This window comes from Tribolium madens, unplaced genomic scaffold (assembly GCF_015345945.1).
Source record: "Tribolium madens isolate multiple individuals breed KSU strain unplaced genomic scaffold, Tmad_KSU_1.1 Scaffold_96;HRSCAF=242;Tcas5.2_LG5, whole genome shotgun sequence".
Taxonomy (NCBI): Eukaryota; Metazoa; Arthropoda; class Insecta; order Coleoptera; family Tenebrionidae; genus Tribolium; species Tribolium madens.
In genome coordinates, this window is record NW_025401068.1 from 4,256,081 (window position 1) to 4,282,386 (window position 26,306).

At 34.7% G+C, this 26,306-nt stretch overlaps 6 protein-coding genes across 8 annotated transcripts; 1 reads left to right on the plus strand and 5 right to left on the minus strand.

Moving 5' to 3' along the window:
• Nucleotides 1-1,056: 1,056 nt before the first annotated feature.
• Nucleotides 1,057-7,612, minus strand: LOC123013650 (lebercilin-like). Its single transcript, XM_044412327.1, has 5 exons — nucleotides 7,471-7,612; nucleotides 7,222-7,426; nucleotides 2,549-2,613; nucleotides 2,089-2,500; nucleotides 1,057-2,040 (listed from the first exon to the last, which is right to left on the minus strand). Exons 1-5 carry the CDS (start codon nucleotides 7,506-7,508, stop codon nucleotides 1,186-1,188), a joined length of 1,575 nt encoding a protein of 524 aa, XP_044268262.1. The 5' UTR covers nucleotides 7,509-7,612; the 3' UTR covers nucleotides 1,057-1,185.
• Nucleotides 7,534-10,530, minus strand: LOC123013649 (iron-sulfur clusters transporter ABCB7, mitochondrial). The gene is made up of 10 exons (XM_044412326.1): nucleotides 10,342-10,530; nucleotides 9,850-10,261; nucleotides 9,645-9,797; nucleotides 9,452-9,595; nucleotides 9,255-9,403; nucleotides 8,961-9,135; nucleotides 8,756-8,913; nucleotides 8,546-8,709; nucleotides 8,083-8,488; nucleotides 7,534-8,036 (listed from the first exon to the last, which is right to left on the minus strand). Exons 1-10 carry the CDS (start codon nucleotides 10,486-10,488, stop codon nucleotides 7,800-7,802), a joined length of 2,145 nt encoding a protein of 714 aa, XP_044268261.1. The 5' UTR covers nucleotides 10,489-10,530; the 3' UTR covers nucleotides 7,534-7,799.
• A 123-nt stretch (nucleotides 10,531-10,653) lies between these two features.
• LOC123013651 (SH3 domain-binding glutamic acid-rich protein homolog) lies at nucleotides 10,654-12,435 on the minus strand. Its single transcript, XM_044412328.1, has 3 exons — nucleotides 12,185-12,435; nucleotides 11,893-12,096; nucleotides 10,654-11,177 (listed from the first exon to the last, which is right to left on the minus strand). Exons 1-3 carry the CDS (start codon nucleotides 12,227-12,229, stop codon nucleotides 10,893-10,895), a joined length of 534 nt encoding a protein of 177 aa, XP_044268263.1. The 5' UTR covers nucleotides 12,230-12,435; the 3' UTR covers nucleotides 10,654-10,892.
• Nucleotides 12,436-12,843: 408 nt separating this feature from the next.
• On the plus strand, nucleotides 12,844-13,551 carry LOC123012868 (transcription initiation factor TFIID subunit 10-like). The gene is made up of 3 exons (XM_044411055.1): nucleotides 12,844-13,065; nucleotides 13,115-13,294; nucleotides 13,346-13,551. The coding sequence occupies exons 1-3, from the start codon at nucleotides 12,961-12,963 to the stop codon at nucleotides 13,451-13,453; spliced, it is 393 nt and encodes a 130-aa protein (XP_044266990.1). The 5' UTR covers nucleotides 12,844-12,960; the 3' UTR covers nucleotides 13,454-13,551.
• Nucleotides 13,480-14,528, minus strand: LOC123012867 (phosphatidylinositol N-acetylglucosaminyltransferase subunit P-like). 2 transcript variants are annotated; one of them, XM_044411052.1, is made up of 3 exons: nucleotides 14,404-14,528; nucleotides 14,211-14,339; nucleotides 13,480-14,153 (listed from the first exon to the last, which is right to left on the minus strand). In XM_044411052.1, the coding sequence occupies exon 3, from the start codon at nucleotides 14,020-14,022 to the stop codon at nucleotides 13,549-13,551; it is 474 nt and encodes a 157-aa protein (XP_044266987.1). In that variant the 5' UTR covers nucleotides 14,023-14,153; nucleotides 14,211-14,339; nucleotides 14,404-14,528; the 3' UTR covers nucleotides 13,480-13,548. The 2 variants fall into 2 exon arrangements, with proteins under 2 accessions (XP_044266987.1, XP_044266989.1); XM_044411054.1 differs by having other exon boundaries at nucleotides 13,878-14,153.
• Nucleotides 14,529-14,758: 230 nt separating this feature from the next.
• LOC123013297 (Krueppel homolog 1-like) lies at nucleotides 14,759-19,481 on the minus strand. 2 transcript variants are annotated; one of them, XM_044411736.1, is made up of 2 exons: nucleotides 19,258-19,481; nucleotides 14,759-16,729 (listed from the first exon to the last, which is right to left on the minus strand). In XM_044411736.1, the coding sequence occupies exon 2, from the start codon at nucleotides 16,713-16,715 to the stop codon at nucleotides 15,261-15,263; it is 1,455 nt and encodes a 484-aa protein (XP_044267671.1). In that variant the 5' UTR covers nucleotides 16,716-16,729; nucleotides 19,258-19,481; the 3' UTR covers nucleotides 14,759-15,260. The 2 variants fall into 2 exon arrangements, with proteins under 2 accessions (XP_044267671.1, XP_044267670.1); XM_044411735.1 differs by lacking the exon at nucleotides 19,258-19,481 and adding an exon at nucleotides 18,316-18,980.
• Nucleotides 19,482-26,306: the final 6,825 nt, after the last annotated feature.

Sequence of the window (26,306 nt, forward strand, 5' to 3'; positions counted from 1 at the left end):
AATCGGAAAAGACGATGAAATGGCGATGATTAGCTGTAAAGAAGCGGAGAGGGCAGATATATCTACAATTACAGGTCTGTAAATAAATCTACCTACAGTTCTATAGTTTCAAGCCTGTAGATAGATCTACACTGACATGTCTGTAGATAGATCTACAGGTCCGCTGATAGATCTACGGGCCTGTGCATAAGATCTACAGATCTGTAGATGAAACTACAGTTCTGTTGATTGATTTACAGGTCTGTAGATTGATCTACAAGTCTGCAGATAGATCTACAGGTCTGTGTATAGAACTACGGATAGATCTACATGCCTGCAGATTGATCTACATGTCTGTACATTGATCTACAAGTATGTCGATTGATCTACAAGTATGTATATTGATCTACAAGTATATAGATTGATCACAAGTATGTAGATTGATCTACAAGTATGTAGATTGATCTACAAGTATGTAGATTGATCTATAGGTCTGTTGATAAATCTAAAGTAGATCTACAGCTCTGTAGATAAATCTACAGTTACAGGTCTGTAGATTGATTACAGCTACAAGTTTGGAGATAGATCTACAGATAGAACTCCGGCTAAAGATCTGTATAGATAGTGTCGAATTGTATTTTCAATAAAATATTGTTAGAAATAGAAAATTGTTTTTTTGTAGTTGCGGGTTTGWTCTCTCATTTATTATTAATAAGATTAGTTATTATTTAGTGCAAAATTGGGTAGGATTGGGTAATTCACAATTATTCAATAATTGGTCGAAAATTGTAGAAGCGATTACAATTGTCAGGTGATGTGTTTTTAGTGATATGACACGTTTTCTTTGTGTTAAGGGACGTTATGTAAGTGCCGATAGCCGCTGCCGGTTGAATTGAATTGCTCATTATTCACGAAACGCTCGGACAAGTTGCCACTATCATTTATTGATAATTTTTGTAATTATTTTGAGTAATAAAAGTATTGCGTTTGTGAGTTTTGTTGTTTAATTTCTAACAATATAGATGTTGTTACAGCATTTTTTGCAATTTTGAACCCTCCCTTTGTCTAAACAGTAAAAAAATCATTTTTCATAATAATGATATAATTTTCACATTTGGTACAAATTGCCTAAATTTAGTATCGACCTGACATTAACATATTTATTTAAATAACAATACAATAAATATTTGAAATTTAATAACACCCCTAATCCTGCGTGTCCCCAAACAGCTCCTTCATCAAATGATTATTTTGAATGTTACTGTCGAATGACTCCACGCTGTCCCCATTATCAATCGCCCTTAACGTAGCTAAAAGCTTTTTTTTATCATTCACTCCAACGGCTGGTTCCTTTTTCACATTTCCATTCTTATATTTCGTTTGAAACTCAGCCTCTTCCTTTAAAATCTGACTAACAAAATCTAAATTATCATCAGTCAAAGCGTTTTTATCAAACGACAACAAATGTGCTTTCTTCAACCGCAACTCCATGTGTTCCGCATCTTTGACAGTCTCCTTAATTTTTTCGGTGTCCTCTTTAGCATACCCCAAGTTTTCTTTGTGAGTTTCAATCACGTTACTGTAATTTTTAACTGAATCTATTGCCTTCAAACAGTAGTCACCTAGACGTTTATTGAATTCGTCGTTGTTTTTATGATCTTCAATTTTTCGTATCGTGTTTTGTAAATTCATTTCGATTCTTTCCAACTTAGTTGAGGAGTTAGGCCTCGATTTAATCTCAGTCGAAAAATCGCTCCCTGTTAAACTTGTTTTGTCAATCGGGGGAGTGTCTTCGTCAGGATCTCTTCTCAAATCCGCCGATAATCTCGCTCGGACATTTTCAGAAGGACACTTGAGGATGCTTTTGTACTCTTTGCCATTTTGTAGCGAATTACTACCGTCTTGTTTCGGTTTTAATAGAGGCTCCAACTTGACGTCCGTTACAGGGGTTTTATCCAATTCTTCTTTAGTACCATTCAAAGAAATTAGAGACGTCGCCTGCCTTGGAACCAAATTTGCAAAGCGTTTGCGGGCATTGCTGATCAAAGACTTTTCTTTAGTCTAAAATAAAAACGGTTGTAAAAGAATGATTCGAAAAGTAACCAATACCTCTATCAACTTTGTTAATTTTGCAATTTCGGTCAAAGCTTGCGCAAGTTCTTTCTGACACTGCTTGTGTTTTGCCATTTCCATATTGAGTCTCTGTTTCGAAGTCTTGCTTTCCAAAGTCAGTTTTCTATTCAAAACAACAATTTCATTATCAGCCTTACCGAGTTTTTTCTTCACGTCTTCTAATTCCTCGATTAATTTCTCTCTTTCCAACAAGTGTTTATCTTTGTCGAGTTTTTCATAATGTTTCAACTGTTCTTGGACACTTTGCAATTCGTCGTTTTTATGTTTTAATTGATCATTCAGCTCTTTCACATTTCGTCTCAACTGTTTGTTTTTTTCCGTTAAAAACCTTATTTCTTCCTCGTGTGATTGTATCAGACGTGGCAATTCGGCATTAGCACCCTCGTACCTTAAACATCAAATTCCAACCCTCAAACCCCAAAAGTTTCTACCTTACTTTGTCAATGCTCTATCTTGTCGCTTCTGTAGCGTTTTCAAAGCCTGATTTTCCCGAATCACTTCCTGCACAAAACCAAATTTCAATTTTACACTAAAAAAGTAGTAAGTGGGCCCCAGTAAACACAGGAAAACACCCCGATTTTCAAGGGTAAACAGAAAAGCAGAAAAAATCGTGAAAACACCCCCGTTTTTAAGGTATATTTTAAAATTAACATTTTTTCAAAGATATTGCGACTTTAAAAGAAAAACAGTATTTATTATTAAATTAGGATTATATGCGATTTTACCCTGTTATAGCAATAATAGAGGATTAGCATAATTATACAGGATGTTCCGTTTTTATTGTTACAAATTTAAACAGGTGATAGAGTATTCAATTTTAAGACAAAAGTTTCCTATGAACATGTATCAAGAAATGTTACGTAAGCGAGCTACACCCCCTGAAAAAGATGTGTTTTTTAATGGTGTTTTAAAATATTGCAATTACAAATGTTGGTACAGCTGATAACACCTGAACAAATTCAAAGATCAGTTGTTAAAATTTTTAATCACGGGTGTCTTAAATTTAATTTTTAATTTTTATCCTCTTTATGGTCTGTAAGACCATTGTAAACTAATTTTACTTAAAAACGGTAAGTTGTATCGAAAAAACGCAAGAGACCTCTTTTTTGTAAAAAACTATGAAATTTAGAATTCTGTGGCTGAAAATGGCACGAACCAACAGCCAAAATAGTTAGGGTACTTTTACCCTAAACCCCCTCAGTTTAGGACGCCCCTGAGTAAAAATTTCGACATTTTATCTTTGAATTCGTTTGAGAGTATAAAGATTATCAGTTGTACCAAATTTTGAAATTTTATCTACAATGGTTACTGAAATATTGAAAGAAATCCATTAAAAGATGCACCCCTTTCAGGGGATGTAGCTCCCTTATTTAATATGTTTATAGGAAACTTTTATCTTAAAATTGAATATCCTATCACCTGCTTCAATTTGTAACAACAAAAACGGAACACACTGTAGGACTACTTATATCAAAAATAAATGAAGACTGATGGCAGGGTCACCCCAGAGACAAAGCCGAAGATGAAATTTATTTAAAAGAATTATGTGAGTTGGAAAATTCGGTGTATATCCAAACGGTATACGCTCCAGAAAATGACTAAGTTTATAGACCCATTTTATCTATTGAAACATCAATTTTTTATGCACACTACCCTATTTTTTATGGCCTTTTTTAAAATGTGAACTAGGTGAAAACTAGGCATAATAATCTGAGTTAAAAAGTTACACATATTAGACTACCAAAGTTATTAAGAAAACCATTGATGCCTTAGGTCCAAAATGGAACCGCCAAGTATCTGTTCATTCATAGACTACTAAACATTTTTGTAGGAAATTAAGATTTTAAAATAAGTAGATATTAGGTAGATAGGAACTTACATGTTAAAAAAAAAATGTGATATTAATGTTATTTAATTAATTAATATTAAGTATTCTAGGCATTAAGGTTTTTCATAAAATTACAGAATTCAAAATCCAACTTCTTGCATCTACAATCATCAACTGTGAATTGTACACGATACTTCAACGGAAATCCGATCAATTGTGTTTCGCTGTTTTTTACGCTAACGTTAAATGGTCGAAATTTTACGATGTCCTCAAAAGTGTTTTTTGCGCCTTCTGAGCTACATCTTTTTCCTGTCTCGGGTTTATAATCATATAGTACTTCCCAACAACATGGATGATCGCTATTTGCTAAGCATCCATTGACGGCAGCCACCTTCATGTCCTTCGGGCACGTACATGATTTTCGTCTTCGTAATGTCTTTAGCGTTAKCGCAGTCTACAACTACAACTAAAGAATATTGTCAAATATAGTGACGATTAATAAACTGCTTTATATTGACCCTCTCGTAGATTTTGTCCGACTACGTTCCTAAAACTTAGGGCCATGTCTATTGTCGTATCAACAAGAAATTACTCCCTAGGTTTTAGGGATATTCGTGAATAGGTTGCCATAAATTTGGTTAGGTTGGTTTCTAGTGGCAATAAACAAATTTAGACTGCTTAGCAGTTGACAGTCAGTGTTGCCAACAAACTTCCTTGTACGGTAAATAAACAAAGTTAATATAAGGAGGTATAGTTKGTACCAACAATATTTGAGACTCATTATAGAATAAGACGATTACCCCCCACGGTAGTTCATGGGGCTTGCGGTAGAGATGCCATAAACAAATTTGTATATCTGTCCGTAACAGAAATTTGTTGAGCTTTCATCAAAAAAAAAATAAATTAATTTTAATATTCAGCTATATTTTGAGATTGTTTCTTTACAAATCTGCATTATCACTTTAATATTAAATTAATACACAAATTCCGAAATTTTTGCCTGTAATAAATTAAAAGCCTACCACGAAAATTCCCAAATACGGCTCTTTTGTAAATCTTCAGGGCACCAACAGTGCGGCCGACCGCAAGGCTGCTTAACCCCCAATAAAGCTTTGCATACGTCAATCCCAAATATTTTTGGTTACGACTATACCTTATATGGTATTTTTCTCTGGGGTGCGAGTTCTGGCGCTCCCTGTATAATGGGTCTAAAATAATGTTAATGGAAATAAAATCAATTAACTCAAGAATTATTGATAGTAGTAATTTTGTTAAAGGACCTTTAAAAAGCTTCCCCAAAACATTCGGATTAAAAGAACTTAAAAAAGGATATTATGGATGCGCCAGAACTCGCGCCCCAGAGAAAATGTTCAAGTTAGGTAAGATACCAGGAACATGAAAAAAATTCTATCTATCAAAAAATTTTGACATTAATTTTTTGACATTTGACATTTTTTTATATCTATTCAAGGATACTGATGATCTTGTATATGTTTTTTTTTACAATTATTTAGTAAAGGGACAAAAATTTTGCCAATAAAAGCCACAAATAACATTGAACAGAGTTACAATTTAGGATACAACTTCCTTGTCTCCTCTTTTAATAGCCTATAGCAAAAAAACTTAGAAAATTATTTTTCCAACAGAAATAAATAAAGTCAAAGTGCAAACTTTAAACCCTCATAACTTCGAAATTTTTATAGATAATTTTTTTTACATTTTTTCTATGTTCCCTGTATCTTACCTTATATGGCATTTTTCTCTGGGGCGCGAGTTCTAGCGCACTCTGTATAGATCAAAATATTTATATTAAGAAAGATACAATTGCAGTTGTTGATAATCTGAAAAAAAGATCAATATTCTCAACAATAATCAATTTCTTGGTTGAATAGTTTTCAGAATCAAAATATAAAACACGCATTAAACGATGGTGAACTAAAAATATGTCGATCAAAAGGTGATGGCTTTGATGAAAACAGTAATACAGGTCCAAAAAGTTATTGTTATAAGACTAATACAGATAAGGTTGTTTATACAATAAAAGGATTTACATTAAACTATGAAACGTCCGAAAAGATTAATTCCGATAGTATAAATAATATTTTAGAAAAGAAAGACAGTAAAATCAGTACACAATATCATCGAATTACCCGAGATACTAAGACTAAAGAACTTTTAAATAAAATAGAAACAAAGGAAATTGGTTTTGTTTATGACAAGATGAGAGTTATTCTAGAAAATTTTGATACAATCCATTTGGATATTAATTAGATAAAAAAGAAAATTAAAAGTAATGAGTAAAAGTTATCTCCGGAAGAAGTGATAAAATGTGTGCATAAATTCTTTTAAATTCGTGGACGTAGTCCACTCATGACCGACTACGGCTCCGCAGGCCGAAGGTGAATAAAAACTTGGTAATTTTCTGAAGGGGTATACACCGAATTTTCCAACTCACATAATTCTTTTAAATAAATTTCATTTTATTTTCGTCTTTGCCTCTGGGGTGGCTCTGCCAGTCTTCATCTATTTTTGACATAAGTAGAGCTTGTTCCAAATCTGGTGGCGAACTGATGTCAAAAATGACTGAATTTTGTGACTAAACATATGTTTACTATTAAAAAAAATATTATTCATAGGCGTCGTATGAAATAATATTTAAAAACCACTGTTATTCTTTAAAAAATTATAATAAGTATGTACTCATACATAGGATGAAAAATGATAAACAAATTATTAAATTGTTAACACATGAAAAGAATGATATTCCTAACAATCCTTGTCTTCAAAATTTTTAGAGAAAAAAAAGTACGCCCATGTATTTTTTTATCTTAGCCAAGTGGGCGCACTCCAAGTGTCTTTTCTGTCACTGTCAGTTCGCCACCAGATATGGAATAAGCTCTAGTTCTATAATTATGCTAATCCTCTATTATTGCTATAACAGGGTAAAATCGCATATAATCCTAATTTAATAATAAATACTGTGTTTCTTTTAAAGTCGTTAACCTTATAAAACAGTACTGTGAATTCGTGGACGTAGTCCACTCATGAACGAAGCGAATTCGCATGGGCGAAACCGTATTCATTTTTGTGCTCAAGTGGCCCATTAGAAAAACAGGACAAAATCGTTGAAAAAATGTTAATTTTAAAATATACCTTACAAACGGAGGTGTTTTCACGATTTTTTCTGCTTTTCTTCCCCTTGAAAATCGGGGTGTTTCCCTTAAAAAGTAGCTGTGTTGACTAGGGGCCCACTTACTACTTAAAAAAATGCCATTACTTACCGCCAAGTGATAATTAGCATCATTCAATTGGTTTTGCACACTTTTCAACTTTAATAACTTTGCTGATAAAACTCGCTGTCTGACTGAATTTCCCGTACTTCGTGAAAGACCACTACGGAGAGAAGCAGCTAACGGATTCGTGGGTTTCCGTTTTTGAAAAAAACAACTCGAATTTGACGAACATGCCGTTTCACAACTTTTACTTCTACAATGTCACTGTCAAATTGTGAAATCACAAAAATGCAATACCTTTCTGATGGTTTTTGAGGCGTAGTACAACTTGCCATTAGAAGACTTAATTAAAAAACAGTATAAAACGTGTAGAGCCTTTTAATAATTAAAACTGCATTGCAGGATCATATGTTTGTATGTACATAAATGTGGTTGCTATAGATACTTGAACAACAATGAAGAATTTATTTCAAAAGGGACAATCAAAAGTCGATTTTGTTCCATAATTAGATTCATTTAAATTAAATGTTTTTGTATACGTATATACAGTATTTACATTAATAAAATTAACAACTGGGAAATGATAAAACTTTGTAAAACAATAGTTCGTATTTCTACACATCCATTTAAATTTCAAACGACTTTCTCGTGTTACCACCCAAGTCCTGATGGTTTTGTGTCCTCCACAATCGATAATATAAACTTTCAGGATTTTGTAGAAGAGTTTCATGAGTGCCAACTTCGGAAACTTGACCATTTTCAAGAACAAAAATCTCGTCGGCGTCCATCACAGTACTCAACCTGTGTGCTATGCAAATACTCGTCCGTCCTTGTGTTGCTCTCTTCAATGCAGTTAAAATATTCTAAAAATTAATTTTGATTAAAGTCATTTAAAAAAAAATGACTCACATGTTCAGTCAAAGAATCTAGTGAACTTGTGGCTTCGTCAAAGACTAGAATTGGCGAATTTTTCAAAATTGCTCTAGCGATAGCGACTCGTTGTTTCTCGCCCCCTGAGAGTTTCAGCCCCCTTTCACCAACTTGAGTTTCGTAGCCTTGAGGCCATTTTATTATAGAGTCATGAATTTCGGCCATTTTTGCGGCATTAATAACGTCTTCTTCTTTTGCCATCAAATCACCATAGTGTAAATTGTGTTTTATTGTGTCGTGGAACAAAACAGAGTCTTGAGGGACGATTGAAATCGCTCGTCTCAAACTTTCTAAATCAACATCGCGGATGTCTTGATTGCCGACTAATATGCGACCAGAGGAAGGTTCGTAAAAGCGGTACAAAAGACGAACTATTGTTGACTTTCTAATTTAACATAAACGAATTAAATCTACTTAAAATGAGGAAATTTGGGGGAATTACCCTGATCCCGATCCACCTATAATTGCGATTTTCTTACCCGGCGCAATCGTGAAACTCAAATCTTTCAAAATGTCTTTTCCTGGTCCATACGAAAAAGACACATTTTCGAACCGGATGTCCGATGTTTTGGAATCAACGTGTAAATAAGGTGCGTGAATTTTGCTCTATAGTCACGTATTAATAATATTTTTTTTATTATATATGTTTTACCTTAATAGCTGGATCCATTGTCATGAGAGTGAACATTGTTTGCATGTCAATTAGTGCTTGTCTCACTTCGCGATAAACACTACCCAAAAACCCTAATGGGACTGAAAGTTGGAATAAAAGTCCGTTCACCATCACCAAATCGCCGACTGTCATATTTCCTAAAGAAATACTCGAAAAATGATATTTCAATTTTTAACAAATTTACCCTTAATTATTTCATTTGCTGCCAAAATCATGATACCGCTAGTGGCAGCACTAAAAATCGCATTTTGACCAAAATTTAATAATGCCAAACTTGAACTGGTTTTTAAACTGGCAGCTTCGTATTTTTTTAAAACGTTGTTGTAACGTTCGGCTTCGAATTTCTCGTTGTTGAAATACTGAAACAAATACATTTTTTCAGTATTGGTTAAATTAAATAGCGCAAGTAATAACTACATATTTAAAAAAATGGTTAATATTTTTGCAAATTTATTTGAGAGAAAATAATCAAAGTTACCTTAACAGTTTCGTAATTGATAAGCGAATCAACGGCCTTATTTCCGGCTTCATTTTCGGCCTGATTCATGTACACCCTAAACTTGGTACGCCACTGTGTAACTCCAAGGGTATAAGCGGCATAAACACCAACACAACCCAACGAAATCCCTAACAAAATAATTTAAATAAAAATGAAATAGTTTTCCAAAAAATCACCTGCAAAAGCAGCCCCACACTTCAACCCCAAAATGCTCGAAACTAGTGCCAATTCAAACACAGTAGGGACAATGTTRAAAACCATAGCTGATAGTACAAAATTGATACCGCGAGACCCTCTATCTATTGTTTTAGACAGAGCACCTAAATAAAATTAATTATAAAACTGGACACAAACGTGTTATTTAAGTACCGGTTTGTCTATTTAAATGGAAACCTAGATCCAAGTTGTGCAAATGTAGGAAAACATTTTTTGCGATTCTTCTGATTGAATGTTGTGCAACTTTGGCGAAAACGGCGTTTCTGAGTTCATTAAAACCGGCAGCGCTGGCTCTAGCAAGACCGTCTGTAAATTTCCATTGAGTTAAATTTAAAAGAATCGGTTGCTTATGACATACAAGCAATAAGTAAACTGGTGGAAAAAGTAGCAACAGTGGCTGGAGCTGTGTCCAAATTCAAAGTGCCTGCAGAATTTAAATAATCTATAGAATATTTAAAAATGAAGGGGACTGATACATTTAAAACTTTGGCACCAATCAGAAGTCCAACTGCTAAAGTTACCCTGTCTCTTACAGCTTTGTTATCTTTAGGCCAAATGTATTGTAACATTGCTTTGACCATTTGTGTCCCCGTTACGACTTCTTTGGTGTTTAAAGGAAGAGCATCCCTGGATAGGGCGGAGGATCCTGGATGAAAACATCCTCTTACTGTTTGGCCCTTTGGTAGTGCGTTAAAGCGTTGCAATGTTCTTGCCAAGATGCCCCCGCTTACACCTGATGAATTTGATTCAACATCTTTGCTTGCATAGACCTATAAATTATTTTTATCGTAGATATTGCATAATTTCGCATCGACTGTTCGAAATATAACCTAAAAATTTTGACACTCACCCTCTGACTTTGGTAAATGACTGGTAGAAATTTCGCTGATTTTCGTTTAGTATGTATGTAACTAAAGCTTCTGACAGAGTAACAATGGGTTAAATGACGATTTATTAACTTAATATTGACATTGAAAATATTTGAAACGGTGGACATTTTGGACAAGTGTCAAAAATCAGGCGTGCCAACATTTATAACTGGCACAGATTAGCAACTAATCTGTGTAACTGGTAAATATCTGAAGTTGCGTTTACACGCTAAAGGATCCTTTACATACTTATTACATTTTATCGATTAAAATTAGTGAAATAAAAAAATATATTAAAAGTTTATAGATATATTGGGCAACTTAAATAGAACAATGAAGTAATATATTTACAAAATTCAGATCGGTTCAAATTAAAAATGTAAAAGTGTAACAATAATAGGCAATTTGTTCGCCGTGAGCTATATTAGGACCTTAACCTCATGAATAATAGCGTAAATATAATACTTAAAAAAAGTCATTTAAGACAAATAAATATTCGCCAATTAAATACGATCTTGGTGTTTTTTTTTAACTATTCATCAGCCTCTTCTTCATTTTCTTCGACATGTTTCTCTTCAGTTTCTTCGCCATTTTCGACTTTGGCATCGCCAGATTCATTATTGTCAGGCACAGTTTCGTCTTTTGATTCTTCTGTTTCTTTGGTTTCATTGGATTCTTGAGGGGCGTTGTGAATTTCACCATTGCCCAGTTTTAGTTCGGCGTTTGACGTTACAGATGGCTCAGAATCGCTAGGAGCTAATTTCAAAAATTTTTCCATTTCGTCGATTTCGTTCGCCATATCGAATTGATCATAGTCCTAAAAAGACCCCTCCACAATTCTTTATTTTGCTATAAAACCTACATAGTTTATACCATATTTACGTAAAGGCATTCTAAACAAACGTAAACATAGTAAATATTTGTTCAGGATAGCAGCATATGGCCTCTAACAGGTCCCATCAATTACGATTAATATGTCAACACAAAATTCTCGTAATTGTAAATAGATATAATGACTAGGATATAATATTTGATTGAAAAAATATGTCGCAAAACAAACTCGAAAGTCATGCTTTTTTGGTCTAAAAATGCCAAAGTAAGCACTGAAATTCAAAATAGCCAATCAGACAATTTGCTCATTTGACGTCACTAAATTTGGTTCAAGTTTCAGCCACTAGATTTGATTATGATTTAAAAAAATATTCAACAAACATGAAATAACAATTATTTGCAAAATCACAGCCATATCACAGCATTTGAGCATTTTGTGGTGTGATTATTTAGCACTTGAACATGCCATTGCATGATTTAATATTGGAATTGATGATGTAATAAGTGGAAATGTAAAACAAGACACAAAATAAACACATTTTGTTTAAAAATAAAGAGGCAAAAATCTCAAATGAAACAAAGCAATTAATGGACTTCTTCCAATCTATTTTAAGTGCATGTTGATGCTAAATGAACAAATTGTGTTGTGTTTTGATAAGACTGATAAGAAGTAAATTAATAAAACAAAATTATGCTCTTACCCCACAATAGACATCGTCGTTGAATATTTGTGGAGGTAGAGGATGCCTTGGATTAGGGTCACTGATTGTGGCTCCTGAAGACGTGGAATTGTTCTGCATGAAATCCTTTTTCTCCTCATTTTCGGGTTCAGCAATGTCTATGACTTCATAATTGATATTTTTTGAATCTAAAATCAGAAGGACCCTTTGCTGTCTTTTCTTCACCTGTCAAAAGAACAGGTGTATTTTTATAAATTAACTAAACGGATTAGTAAGAATGTACAAAATTTGAGGTTATCGGAACTGCACTCACCTCTTTATTGCCGGAAATGCCGCTAATGTAAACTTTGACTACCATTATTATTCAGTTTATTATTGTAAAATTGTAAAATTTTCTAAACCTATTTGACAGCTTCTTTGGCAGTGTGGCGCCACACCTATTTTGGTACAGCAGGTTGATTGTTGGTTGTTGCTCAGCTGAGAAACAAACCAATTCAAACACTGCAAGCTAATTTTGGAATGCACTAATTATTTTTAATTATTATTGTTGCTAAATTCTGTTATAACTGGGCGGTTATAACGGTTTGGAATTAGCGGTGAAAAACTAACGGCAGGAAAATATACATACATGCCTTATGGGAGTCATAAAACAATCATACTCTGAGTCATATGCACTCACGCACAAATTTGTCATAATTTTTAAATAAAATGTTCTTGTATTTCATTGCCTCATGAAATTTTCAGTGGAATGCAAAAACCCACAAATAAAAAGTGAATTTTGATGGAAATGATTTAGCATTTATAAAAAATATTAACGTGTATTGTATGTAGGAAAAAGTAAACTCAGTAAATAATACATAAGTAATAGCAAAATTAAAAATAGAAAACACGTTAGACAACCAAATATACAATCATAATGCCTATTTCGGTCTAAAGAACACGCGGCGAGATTAAGAGTAGATCTTCTGAACAAAATAAGGAACTACTTGTCAAAACCTGTTCTGTGGTCAAAACTGTCAATTCATCGAAAGTGTACATCATAAACAACAATTTCGTTTAAATAATCGTTTTGCTTGTTATTTGACGAAAATGGCTGAGGCAAGTGATAAAATGATTGTGGATGATAACGAACCTGCCACTTTTGGTCAACCGTTGAGTAATTTTTTGCTTCAATTGGAAGACTACACCCCAACTGTAAGTCGCAAAATATACGATTTAAAACCACTAAAGTTTTAATTTCTAGATACCCGATGCTGTAACTGCACATTTTTTACGATCTTCTGGTTGCGAAGCAAAAGATCCGAGATTAATTAGGTTGATTTCAATAGCTGCTCAAAAATTTATTTCAGATATTGCTAATGACGCTCTGCAACATTGCAAAATGCGTTCTAGTAACTCGTCTAACAGTCATGGGGGCTCAAAGGTTTGGATAGTTAGTGGAAAGCGCAATTTATGTTTAAAATATTTTTTCTAGGGATCTAAAGGATCCAAGGATAGGCGTTATTGCTTAACAATGGAGGATTTAACTCCAGCATTGGCTGAATTTGGAATTACTATTAAAAAGCCACATTATTACGTGTAGTTATGTCATAACAAAATACAAAAATCTATAATTAGGAAATACTTTATTTTTCTTGTATTCTTTTCAAAATACTGTTCAATAAAATTTGTAAAAAATTACTTGAAATACAAGTGGTCTGAAACTTCCCATATATTGAGATCTTGTAACACTGGGATTGCTTTTGAAACATAATCGCCACAATTCCTCTCAAAGTCATTTTTAAAACACCTTTCCTCATTTTTACAAGAACATTTAATCTCTGAATTTTTGGGTAATGGCAAATTAACTTTATTCGTTTTGACACACGTTGAGTCTTTAATCGTCCTTAAATCATCAACATTAGGCGTCATGAATAGTCCTAAATTTGGATAAATAACAAACGCAAAAATTGCCAACACTGTTAGGAGAAAAATAGGTATGGCAACAGCCCAATATCTCTGAGGCAAACAAGTGATTCCAACATATCTGAACCACTCTTCTGGAAGTACTGCCCAAACTAAATACAAAATGAAAAATGTTCTAAAACTCAAAAACATGGCAAAGCCATAAACAGCCCTACTTGGCGTAGGAGCAGGTGTATGTTCAGGCATTTTAAAAATGGCTATAAGTGGAACTAACAGGATCACCTGCAAACTCAATAGTTTCAGTTATCAGGTTTAAATTATCAAAAAAACTAGTGACGGCGACTCGCAACTGGCGTGCTAATTGGGCAGTGAATTTTCTACAAAAAAATGCAAAACATCAATTTTTTTCTCAATGCAAAACGGGAGGGTCTTACACTTGCAAAATATTTTTATTGTATGTTATTTCCTTAGTTACTCCACCTCTTTTGGGCTCTTTTTCCACTCGCAGAAYGTGGTAAGCAACCTCGGCCAGTCTTTCACTGGGAAATGGAATATCGATGTCTCTAGCAATAATCGTCAAGGCTTATATGTACTGAATTAAAATTTAAAAATCACTTGAAAGGATACATTTTAAGATTACTTGTGTCTTCCATTATTTTCATAAAATCACATTATTTGATTGAATTTATAATTGGTAAATATTGAGGTTATGTTAAACAAATGTCATTCCACATTATTATTTGTAAGATTTCTTTTTACTCAATTCCTAGTAGTTTGGCTATTGTGCAATAGGTGGCAGTAAACTATTAAATCTTATTAAAATAAATTGTAATAATAACTTAAAAACTCTTATAAACTAATAAGTTGTTTCATTAAAAAATGAAAGTTATTTATAACTGTCATTACAGGGTTTTATAAATTTAAATGGTAAAAACCAAAATGTTTTCAGTACTTTAAAGTTTTTGTAAATAAAATAATAGAGTTCAATATAGGTACATTTTATTTTTGCGAATCGTTTAATCAATACATAGATGATAAGGAATACAATAAGTTACTACCATTGAGTTGTATTTCAATCAACGGTTCAGACTATGAAATACAGTACACTTTTACATTATGAAAAAGTAAACATATTATTAAAAATCAATAGAAAATCCACTTCTACGTTTTACGCTATTTTTCAATTATCTATAAGATTGGAAAATAGAATAAAAATACTAAAAACGACATAAAATAATAATGAGATGAGCATTACACTTCTAAGTCTCGTGTAACACAATATTGCGAGGGTATCTGCACCCTAGGCACTGCAATGAGGTAAAATGTCGGTTATCATACAGTCTTATCACAGAAAAAAAAAGTCCGTTTTGGTGTTGTTTGAACGTTGATTAAAGCTCCCGCAAAAAAATCAACTAATCAAGTCCAAGAGAAAAACAGTCTGTAACAAAAAATAACTCTCAAAGTACGGCCATTTGGTAAATAAATTACGACGCTCCCGCATATTGTATCACCGAACTGTAACGCACTGGTGACAAGTCTATTGTTTCTTCCAACGACTTCAAGATCATCCTCGATCTCTTCCTCGGCGGAAGACTCAACTCTCGGTCCGGCGAACTTGACACTGGCGACGACGCCGGCGACACGGGATTCGAGCTGGGGGGCGTCAGGATATTCTCCTCCTCAGAGGGGATCTCGCCGACTCCCAACACCGCCTCCACCTTCTTCCTAATGGCATCTCCGGCATTCAACGGGGTGTATTGCACGGTGGGGGTCGGGAAATACGGTTGCTGCCGAATCGCCGTCATCACCGGATTCTTCGTAATGATGTTAAACACCACGTCTTCGCGTTCGGTGGCAGTGGCCGCCGCCGCCAGAAGCTCCACCCCCGTCCCCGAGTACGACTGAGGTACCATGTAGCCGGGCGACAGGGGGTCGCGGGGGTAGATGAGATACCGGATATCCGAATCGTAACTAAGAGGTTCCTGAGTTGGTAACGAGTCTTTGTTCTCTTTGTCACTAGTGCTGGATGAGCAAGACGATTCGCTCGAGGTAGACGAAGCGGGAGGAGTTGAAGCTGTGGGGGCGTTCTCTGAGTGACTCTTAATGTGGGCCTCCATGCTCTTCTTCGAGTTGAAAGTGTCGTTGCAAATCGTGCATTTGTAGACTTTCTCCCCGTAGTGGGCCACTTGGTGCAATTTCAACACGTGGTTGTACCCAAAGGACTTACCACAAATCTCGCACGAGTAGGGTTTTTCCCCAGTGTGAGTACGACTATGGACCTTCAATTGTTTACTACAAGTGAACCCTTTGGAGCACACGGTGCACACATAGGGTTTCTCCCCCGTGTGCGTCCTCTTGTGAATGACCAACTGCCCCGATTGGATGAAAGTCTTGGAGCAGACGTCACACTTGTGAGGTCTTTCCCCCGTATGAATCCTCATATGTCTGTGCAACTTGCCCGAATGTTCGAAAGCTCGAGAACAAACATCGCATTTGTAAGGACGTTCCTTGGTGTGGATCCTCCTGTGAACGCTCAAGTTCTCTTTAACGCTGAACCGCTTGTTGCAGAATTCGCATCGGAAGGGTTTTTCCCCGGTGTGAGTCCGGTAGTGGCGAGTGAGTCGGGCCGGGACCGCGAATGTCTTCGAGCAAATGTTGCAACGGTAGGGATCCTCCGTTTCGCGGGTGTGGGTTTGGGTCTGGGTGTGGGAGCGTTGGTGCGCCTGGAAGGCGGATTTTGTAGCAAACATTTTATTGCAGATTTGACACTGAATGTTGACGGTTGGATCCAGCTGAGGAGTGGCGCTGGAGGGAAATTCGGACATGGGTAAATCGGGACTGCAGACGACTTTTTTTACGGAAAGGCGGGCCTCATCAACGGCTGGAATAGGCGCAACGGCCAAGGGTCCTTCGGTGTAGTAGCCAACCATTTCCGGCATTTGCCAAAGATCCTCTGCAACGAAGGGAAACAATTCACAATATTTCTAAATAAAAAAACGCAATAGTCAAAGCTAAATTAAAACAATACAGGCTGCGTCAGAACTCGCGCCCCAGAGAAAAATGTCATGTAAGAAACAATACCAGGAACATGAAAAATAGAGTCAAAGTGTAAAATTTAAACTCTCATAACTTCGAAATTTTTATAGATAGAATTATTTTAACATTTTTTYCATKTTCCTGTTATCGTACCTTACATGACATTTTCTTTGGGGCGCGAGTTCTGGCGCAGCCTGTATATCACAAATAAACCAATTCCATTAAAAAATCTGCGTTCAATTATATGGTGGAGGTGCCAAACGCTATGGGTTCCTATCTAAAAAAATATGTTTGCAAACACTTGAAACGCTAGTACGTAAGTATTCTTCAGAAAAGTAAAATAGTTTCAATTTTTAATTGTTCATTTATTTATAGGAAAAACTTAGTTTATCTCCCGCTTTCTGGAATTTATCAAAAATTATCTTGTTCTGACGTTTCTAAAATAATCTCAAACATACTACATATAATAAAAAACAAAAACTCTAGGTACTAGGTCAGTTGGAAAACAGCAAATCCAAAAATAAGCAAAGCATGTACAAAATATAAATATTGCGAAGACTATAATAATTATTACAGAACAGTCTGTATACAGGGTGCGCCAAAACTCGCGAATCAGAGAAAATTCTCAAGTAATGTAAGATACCAGGAACATGAAAAAAATGTTTAAAAAAATTCTATCTGTCAAAAAATTTTGACATTTATTTTTTGTCATTTAACATTTCTTTATATCTATTTAAGGATACTGATGACCTTGTATATGTTTTTTTACAATTATTTAGTAAAGGGTCACAAATTTTGCCAATAAAAGCCACAAATAACATTGAACAAAGTTATAATTTAGGATACAGCTTCCTTGTTTCCTCTTTTAATAGCCTATAGCAAAAAAACCTTGGAAAATTATTTTTCCAACAGAAATAAATAGAGTCAAAGTGCAAACTTTAAACCCTCATAACTTCGAAATTTTTGTAGATAAAATTTTTTAAAGATTTTTTCCATGTTCCTGGTATCTTACCTTATATAGCATTTTTCTCTGGGGCGCGAGTTCTGGCGCACCTGTATATTTCTCTTACAGTGACGTTATTTTTGTACTTGAAAATCGAAGAGTTCTGAACCGATTAATTTTTTAGAAGTGTTTTCTTTTTCTAATATTTTTAAGTATACCAGTTACTTTGATCTTAAAAAAAGACAGATGCCTTCTACTAAACATTTAATTATTCACATCGAAAATAAATTCTTGCATAACTCACCCTTTACAAGAAAACTTCCCCTTCACAATATAATAACCGTTAAATTCGCATGACTGCAAGTAGCGAATGAGTGATTTCATGCAGTTCATTAGTAAGTTACGTATATTGCTTATAATAAAGTACACGCCAGAAATATCAAGTTAAGTATTATGTATGACAAAATAACACAAAATTATAAATTTAAATTTGGAATAAATTTAGAACAAAAACTCACAAATTATAAAGTTTGAGAAAATAAATAAATAAAATAACGCACCACTCCGTTCCGCCTTGCACCTCATGAGTAAATTTTTGATGAAAACCTCCTGCGCGTTGGTCTTATCATTGTCGCAGGTTTTTTGAGCCATGACTGAGTGTTAGTAAAAACTCGCGACCAAACAACACATCAAGACGTCCCAGAAGGCACTGCTTCCATCACCGAAAATGCACCATAACAATGCAGGAGTATGACAAGTGCGAGTGCGTTGATGATGGGACCCAGGCTCCGCCCCGTGCGTGTGCATTGCGTAGGTGGGGGTAGGGCGGCTTAGGTCGGTTTTTGACCCCCGAAAAGGGACCCGAGTCAACGCACTCTCCCTCGATTCTCACCAAATATCGCGCAAATCGCAAGGTAGGTCATGAAAAAAGAAGTGAACGTCGAAATGGCAACACCAACGCCGATATGCATTTGTTTATGGCAAGCAGCGCGTTCTATTTATAATAAACGTTGATTGGTCAGGCCAAAACAACTGCTAAATGAACGGCACGAGGAGCGATGCATCGAGGCGAACGACTGTGGCGTTTACACGAGGCCGTCAAGTCGGTATAGAAAGAATCTGTACTAGCGGCACGAGCGTGCGTACCGAAGTCATTCGCCTCCACGTGGAGTGTCGGGCTGGTTTTTACAACGATCACCGACCTCGACAACCTAGAGAGACGTAGGTCGTGAGTTAGAGCGCCCCCTGCGCCCCCCCGCCCACCGCGCCGGTCCACATTACACACATTTTATTTACTCAATGACATTTTGAGCGGTTTTTTGACAGAAATCACAATTTTGACAACTCACTGAAATCACAAAGGCCGTGTGAGCCGTACCAACCCAACCGCAAAAACTCAAAAAAAACACATTTTTTTCAAAACTGCGACAAAATTATCGGTGGAAACAGCCACAGGTGATTTAGAACCCCTTCAGAACCTGGTAAAGAACGAAAAAACTTACAATTTTTCAGGTTTGCGGGCCTGTGGATTCAGAAAGGGCCATCCGGGATTGTCAGGTTGTTCGCAGGGCGGCGGAAGGATGCACAATGCGAGTCCTAACAGCTTGTAAATTGTCAAATAGCACTCGGTGGTGTTATTTAGTACCAATTTTTCTTCTGTGCTACACTTAGTTGGGCTAAAATCAAACTAAATGTTTACCTCTCGCGCGATCGGCGGTGGCGGTGAAAGCCGATGAGAACCGAACGCGCATTCGCGTCCTTCCGCGCGCGTCCCTCGCCTACTAAATGCCGAACAGTCTGGCCCGTGTAGAGAACGGCACGTGGAGGCGAAGTACTGGGGATTTTCGCAACAGATTCGGGTTTAATAATAAACATATTTTCCAAGCAACGCTATCGCGATTATTATGCGAGTCGATAAGAAGCGTTTGGCGTTGTTTTTTTATTGTTGCGTTATCGCGGCGATCGAGTGGCATGGTTAATTAATTTTATGCGTAGCCTGGGTCAGGATCAGTTCTCAAAACTGCAGGGAAATCGAGGTGGCGGTTGACCCAGGTTTTGGTGAAGCCCAGGCCGGTCCTGACCTACCCGGGCCAAACCTAGGCTCGATTTTGAATGAATGTTACCACTCGGGAGGCAATTTGTCAGGCGTTATCATTGCCTTATTTTTGTTAGTTATTATCTGTTTGAGGTTGTAATTAGCAAATGCAACTTATTTAATGTTTAGAGAAGCTTGATAATTTGAAGGTCTACGTACAGTACTCGTGTAGACTGATAGCGAAATAAAAAAAACGGTAATTACGAAAATTAAAATACATACAAAATAAATTATACATACTTGTATCATAATTATTAGCTAAAAATATTACTGGCAATGTTGACATTGTGCACATATCAAGAGATCAAGATAACTTGTAATCGAGTCATTCGTGGATCCGAAAACCTATGTCCGTGACACGTCAAATAAAATGACAAGTCGAAAGGTAAAATGTCATAATCAAAAAGATGATGATTTTAATAACTAAATTTATGATTTACCTCAAAAAAAAAACGGTCCTACTCATATTATTATACGTCGGCGACTAATTCGAGCCCATTTTGCCGAGTTACCTTTCGACTTGTCATTTTATTTGACGTGGATTTAGTTCAAAAACAAACATACGTTTTTGGATCCAAAGATGAATCGATTACAAATTATCTTGATCTCTCGATATAATTTTTACATTCAAAATAAGTGTTTTCTGTGCAGGTTCTTTTTTTTTAAATAGTGCTAAAGTTTATATTTTAATGAATTGCTGGTGGGGGTAGTGTGAATTAACAATACGACATGACCTACGTCTATTTTTGACATTTGACAGCTCCTGACATTTTGGTACTAAAGTCAAAAATTAAAGCTACTCCCTGGCCTTAGGATTTTTATAGGGCTTGAATTACGATTATTATGATGATATAGAGGGGATAAATATTAGCCTCAAAACAGTTTTCCCCATTAAAAATGAAATACAAATGACTTACGTGACGGTAAGACACACTTTTGACGTACGTCATTAGCTCTGTGTTACTTTAATCGCATTTGTTAAAGTGAGATAAATAGCGTGACGGACCTTACGCAGAGAGCAACAAGGCTGTTTGCAAATGTTGAAAAGAGCCTAGTTATTTGGTACGTTTTTCGAATTATTAATTGATCCACACGCATATAATTAAAAAACGAACTTTATAGGTATGCTTTGAAATTGGTGTAAAAATCTTTCCCCTACAAGATTTGTAATGCAGGGTGTGTCAAATAAAACGTACTGATGCAATAATTTTGTTAGAAAATTTAAGTAGAAAAACTGACAAGAATGCCACAAAATTTGTTACTAAAAATAAATTAAATTATAAAATGTGATTTAGTATTTTTATTTTAGCAACAAAGTATACAGGGTGCGCCAGAACTCACTCCCCAGAGAAAATTTTTAAGTAAGGTAAGATACCGGGAACATGAAAAAAATGTTTAAAAAATTCTACATGTCAAAAAATTTTGACATTTATTTTTTGGCATTTGACATTTTTTTATATCTATTTAAGGACACTGATGATCTTGTATATGTTTTTTTACAATTATTTAGTAAAGGGACAAAAATGTTGCCAATAAAAGCCACAAATAACATTGAACAGAATTACAATTTAGGATACAGCTTCCTTGTTTCCTTTTTAATAGCCTATAGCAAAAAAAGTTGGAAAATTATTTTTCCAACAGAAATAAATAGAATCAAAGTGCAAACTTTAAACCCTCATAACTTTGAAATTTTTATAGATAATTTTTTTTTTTTAATTTTTTCCATGTTCCTGGTTTCTTACCTTATATGGAATTTTTCTCTGGGGGGCGAGTTCTGGCGCATCCTGTATATTTTTTAAGTATATTAGTGAAATAGTTTTATATGGGTAGTGTGAATAAAATTCAGCAAAAGCTTTTGCTATAGTTTTGTCTCTTTCTTTCTTATAAAATCTAAATTACGTCTATCTTTTACTATTACAAGTAAACATTTACTTTCATACGGCCCAATGTTTCACTATATTGTAATTGTAAAATCATTTGTGAGTCACCTTGTATAATCCTAATTCAAATCAATTTTGATAATTATGTTTAACACAATCATATTTCAAAAAAGTGCAGGCTTGCGAGTAAATAATGTTGAAATGTTTGTCAAGAAAATCACTAGTGTGTAAAAGTCACTTTGACGTAAAATTACATTATTTTCAAGTCTTCATACTCGTAGTGATAGGAAAGGTCACCGCATTATTAATGTATTAAGGATTTTTGTTCTGAAGCCATTTTTGTTTGTCTACACGTGTATTTGCCAATTTGTTTAAATCCCACTTCTAGTCCACACAAGCAAACAATTTAGTTGGTATTCTGTTGGTTTAGTTATTATGCCACGAAATATCTAATTTATTTTTTAATGCCAATCACTATAATCTGTGTTATTATTGCACGTACACGCGCCGCTATAAAAACTCGATATTTACTGTTTTGGTACGTTGGAAATGAGAATTAAATACTCAAATCGCGATATTTTGTAAACATTCCATAAAACATAATTGCATAGTATTTGAAATTGATTGTTTTTCGGCTCTGTTGAGGCTCCGTGTGGGATAAGGACAAACTTGCAATTGTCATTACCAAATTAATTAAACAAATTTGAATCGAAATTACTAAAAGTCAACAAAACGGAAATGCTAATACCTACAATTATAAATAAACATGACATCAACGTTGCAAAATTTCTTTCAACTGCACAACAATATTAGATACCTACCTGTTGTTTGGATCTTGAATTTCGCGAAGTGTGCTTTTATTGCAACGCAATTTGCACTATTTGCGTCAAAATACTTGACGATTAAGTACAGGACATTGGCTTATGTATCTAAAACTGTATACACATATCTACTTTCTTTTATCTAGAATGCTGGAACAATGAATTTCTTTTTCGTCGACTTGGGAAAATTTTTGTTTTTTTATCAAAGTGTGGAAATTTAATGTAATTAAGATGCACGAATCCAGTGGACTTCCTTGATTATAAATCTGTGACCGACATGATGCTACCTCGTAAAACCCGAGGAGCAATTAATTCAAAATTAATGACAAACCTGAACTCACCTCCTTTCCTGAGATACTTTTTATTAATAAACCGCAAAATTCCGTAAAAGTTTGTTAATTTTTTATGGCTGTATTAAAATTCATGTAATTATGAAAAAATGCTCTTTCTGCAATTGAGTGCATTTTGTTATTTTAAGCGTATGACGAGCCGAAATTTTTTAAATGAAGAGATTTGTATGTGTGTCACGTAGGTACAGATGAGAAATTGTTAAGAGACTGTTCTTTCTGGGCGGATGTTGATACAAGTGACATGACCTAAGGAATGTCTTTGTTATTTCTTGACAAAAATAAATCATTAGTAAGGGAAAATATATTTGCAATTGGTTACTTAGAGTAATGTCTACTAGTTTAGAACACTGGATTTTAGTGTTTTTGAGGTAATAAAATGGTTACGTTACTTACGGTATGTACTGAAATAATTTGGGAATATGTATATGTGTAATGTATTGGAGAACGTTCATTTTGTTGCAAAAACATCCGTTCTCTTTTAGGTGTAGATTGAACATGATTATTGATTACTATACTAGTTTACTTGTGCACTTTGAAATGAATTGTAGATACATTAGGCAGGTGTAATAAATTACTCAATAGTTACTTGGAACATTTTGCTTTATTAAATTTTTGTTAATATAAAATACATTTTTTCTTCCTCAAACTTCAAAATAAAAAAAATTCTCTAATATTAGAGCACATAATGAAGCGTTTAAAGGAGTTCCTATAGTACGACCACAATTTTTTAATACTCTCTTTCGGTTTAAATAAAATCAAGTAGGTATGTAAATATTTTTTAGAATGTAGGCTAATTAAATTTGTATCATTTTTTTTTCTCTAAATTAAAAAAGGTATACAACCAAATATTTAAGACTGCTTTCCGATATTACTTCTATAATAATTATTATTGAAAATTACAATTAAAAAAGATTTATTAAAATAAGGAATGTTTTGAACTCGGTTTTGGATAATGTCTGACACTTTTTATTACATTTTCTTCTTATGATTGTAACAATTTAGAAAAACTAATAAAAGTATGTCATTAAAATTTGTCAGACCTTGTTAAACTTACTATACTCAATTGCGTACCGTTTTTTAGTTTCATAAGTGTATCACAAAAATACCCATTTATTATTTTAAATTATAAATTATAAAGCACTCATTAAAAAAAATATTATGGAATAAAATTATAGAAACCGTTTTCATGTTATTTTAATAAAATATTGTCAGTGTTTTTCCGGAATTTTACACAGAAAATAAATTAGATTGACGATACACGTTTATAAAAATATGCTTGCGTGCTTTCTCATCCTGGAATGTTTTCTATCAAAATACAATAAAGTTCACAAACACGAAATATTTGGATTAAAAAAAAATAAATCCGACTATAACCCTATGGGTGGATTTTAGATTCATTAACACAAATTGTGATAAGTAGGTTCAGAGTCAATACATTTTTAAAAATTTGATTCGAAAAACCAATAAACAGCTTAGATGTTCAAATTATTATCACATCATGCTTATGGAATAATATTGCAAAATTTAGATTTTCCATTGCATATTTTAAAAAATAAGTCAAAAATCAAAAGTCCATCGATTCATCAAAGCATTCATAATAATAATAATGATTACAAGTTAATTAGATGCTCAACAAGACTTGTTAAATGAACAACACGAATCGTGTTTTTGTTCATCGTTTCCATACCAAGAAGATCCAAGAAGAAGAAGACTTGTTAAGCATAAACTTGTTTTTTATAGTGTCAAGTGGTCCAAAATTGGTCTGCTTCATTAATTCAACGTCTTTTTTTATTTTTAATATCCAGACACGTTCTATCGTTAATAATTCATTATTTTGACATAATTTGGTATTTGTGTCAAGTGTTATCACCTGAAATGACAAACAAAACAAAAAACAAATTTATTGCAACGGTGGTTGAAAATTTCATCATTCTTTCGCTTTTTTGATAAAACGGTACCAACTTTTCGGTTGAGTTGTCGCTTGCTCGACATGCCTTGCCTTTTTCCAACATGAAAACTTCCACTCATTTCCCKCCCACCCGCGTACTGGTGTAGAATAAAAACWACAAACTCTTCAAGCAGTGCATCCGCAGCACCTATCTTAACAATAAATACAGAGATATCGGATAATTCGTTAAAGTTAAAAATGCCATCGTATCTGGCTGTGGCCGTTAACCTCGCTCCACGTGTAGTGCTCGAAACGCCGCAGTACTTCGCCGCCTTGCGCGGGTTCTGAGGCCAACGACAGCCCCCACCACCACATCGATCGGCGTCGCATTTGGGCAAATGCGCCCGTTTCGGGCCACCCCCGGGGGTGGAGGCCATCGCGGGGTATTTTCGACAAAAGCCCGCTATTTTCGCCTAGAAAGAGAAAGTTTGCATTTCCGAGGTTATCCGAGCCGTGTCGAGGACAAGCGACTGTCACGGCCACCTTGACCAATCTCAACGTAACTTAAGTGTACCTCGTGTGGGAACACATAGGCGGGGAGACGTGATTTTGACGGCCGTGGATTTTAATTAGAATGGCATTAGACGAGGCTAGAGGTCGAGGCGGACCTCACTCTGCAATCTAGAAGGCGGGCGGGCAACAAATAACTCAAATCAAAGTAGCTACTTTTTGCTCTTTGGGAAATTTTGGATAACCCTGTGAGTCCTTTGGACACCAAAAATAAGACACGTGGCGATAATAACCATAAACGAAAGGTTATCCTACTTTTTCTCATTATCTGCACTCTCAACTATGATTTTGTTAAGTCCGAAAATGTTACGACAATATTTTCGATGAAGACATTTGACAACTTTATTAATTACCATTGAAAATCAACGTCGCGATTAGATTTAGGTCAAGGAAATATAAACACAATTTTTTTCTTCATATTGTTGTTGGATCGTTCCATTTTGATACGTCGTAAACATGGCGCCAACAATTTGATAGATATTTAGTTAGAAATTCATTGTATTTTTAGCTATAATTGTGTTACGTATTATCTATGATAAGTTGATAAGTCTTATGATATGAATCAGCGAAAAATGCATCCTGCACCAATCGACCTCGTTTCACGATAATAATAAATAAAAATAAAGCAAAAGCTTCGTTGCAAAAAAAATGGACAAATGCAGAATGCACAGGGTGAATAACATTTTTTTGTTTACTCATTCTGCTATTTGCAACACTGCAAGCGGATATGGTTTTTCTTGACAGTTATTTGAAGTTACTTCAGCTATACCAATTAATCTTGATCACTTGGTATATGGTTTAAGAGTTATGCAATAAAAATTCAGGTACAGACTATCCCAGAAATTAATGAAAATAAAACAATCTCAGATGGGTGAAGTGATAACAATTCTGATTTTGGAAAGAACCTAAAAAATCTTATAAATTTTGGAATATGTTCTCAAGGCATG

Coding starts and splice junctions, on each gene's coding strand:
- LOC123013650 (XM_044412327.1), bottom strand. CDS start 7,508: ATGGCAAGTTGTACTACGCCTCAAAAACCATCAGAAAG. Junction 7,427..7,470: donor CCTCAAAAACCATCAGAAAG/GTATTGCATTTT, acceptor GTGACATTGTAG/AAGTAAAAGTTGTGAAACGG. Junction 2,614..7,221: donor ATGCTAATTATCACTTGGCG/GTAAGTAATGGC, acceptor GGTTTTGTGCAG/GAAGTGATTCGGGAAAATCA.
- LOC123013651 (XM_044412328.1), bottom strand. CDS start 12,229: ATGGTAGTCAAAGTTTACATTAGCGGCATTTCCGGCAATAAAGAG. Junction 12,097..12,184: donor GCATTTCCGGCAATAAAGAG/GTGAGTGCAGTT, acceptor TTCTTTTGACAG/GTGAAGAAAAGACAGCAAAG. Junction 11,178..11,892: donor ACGACGATGTCTATTGTGGG/GTAAGAGCATAA, acceptor GGGTCTTTTTAG/GACTATGATCAATTCGATAT.
- LOC123012868 (XM_044411055.1), top strand. CDS start 12,961: ATGGCTGAGGCAAGTGATAAAATGATTGTGGATGATAACGAACCTGCC. Junction 13,066..13,114: donor TGGAAGACTACACCCCAACT/GTAAGTCGCAAA, acceptor TTTAATTTCTAG/ATACCCGATGCTGTAACTGC. Junction 13,295..13,345: donor ACAGTCATGGGGGCTCAAAG/GTTTGGATAGTT, acceptor TATTTTTTCTAG/GGATCTAAAGGATCCAAGGA.
- LOC123012867 (XM_044411052.1), bottom strand. CDS start 14,022: ATGCCTGAACATACACCTGCTCCTACGCCAAGTAGGGCTGTTTATGGC.
- LOC123013297 (XM_044411735.1), bottom strand. CDS start 18,406: ATGGCTCAAAAAACCTGCGACAATGATAAGACCAACGCGCAGGAGGTT. Junction 16,730..18,315: donor GTGCAAGGCGGAACGGAGTG/GTGCGTTATTTT, acceptor CCTTCGTTGCAG/AGGATCTTTGGCAAATGCCG.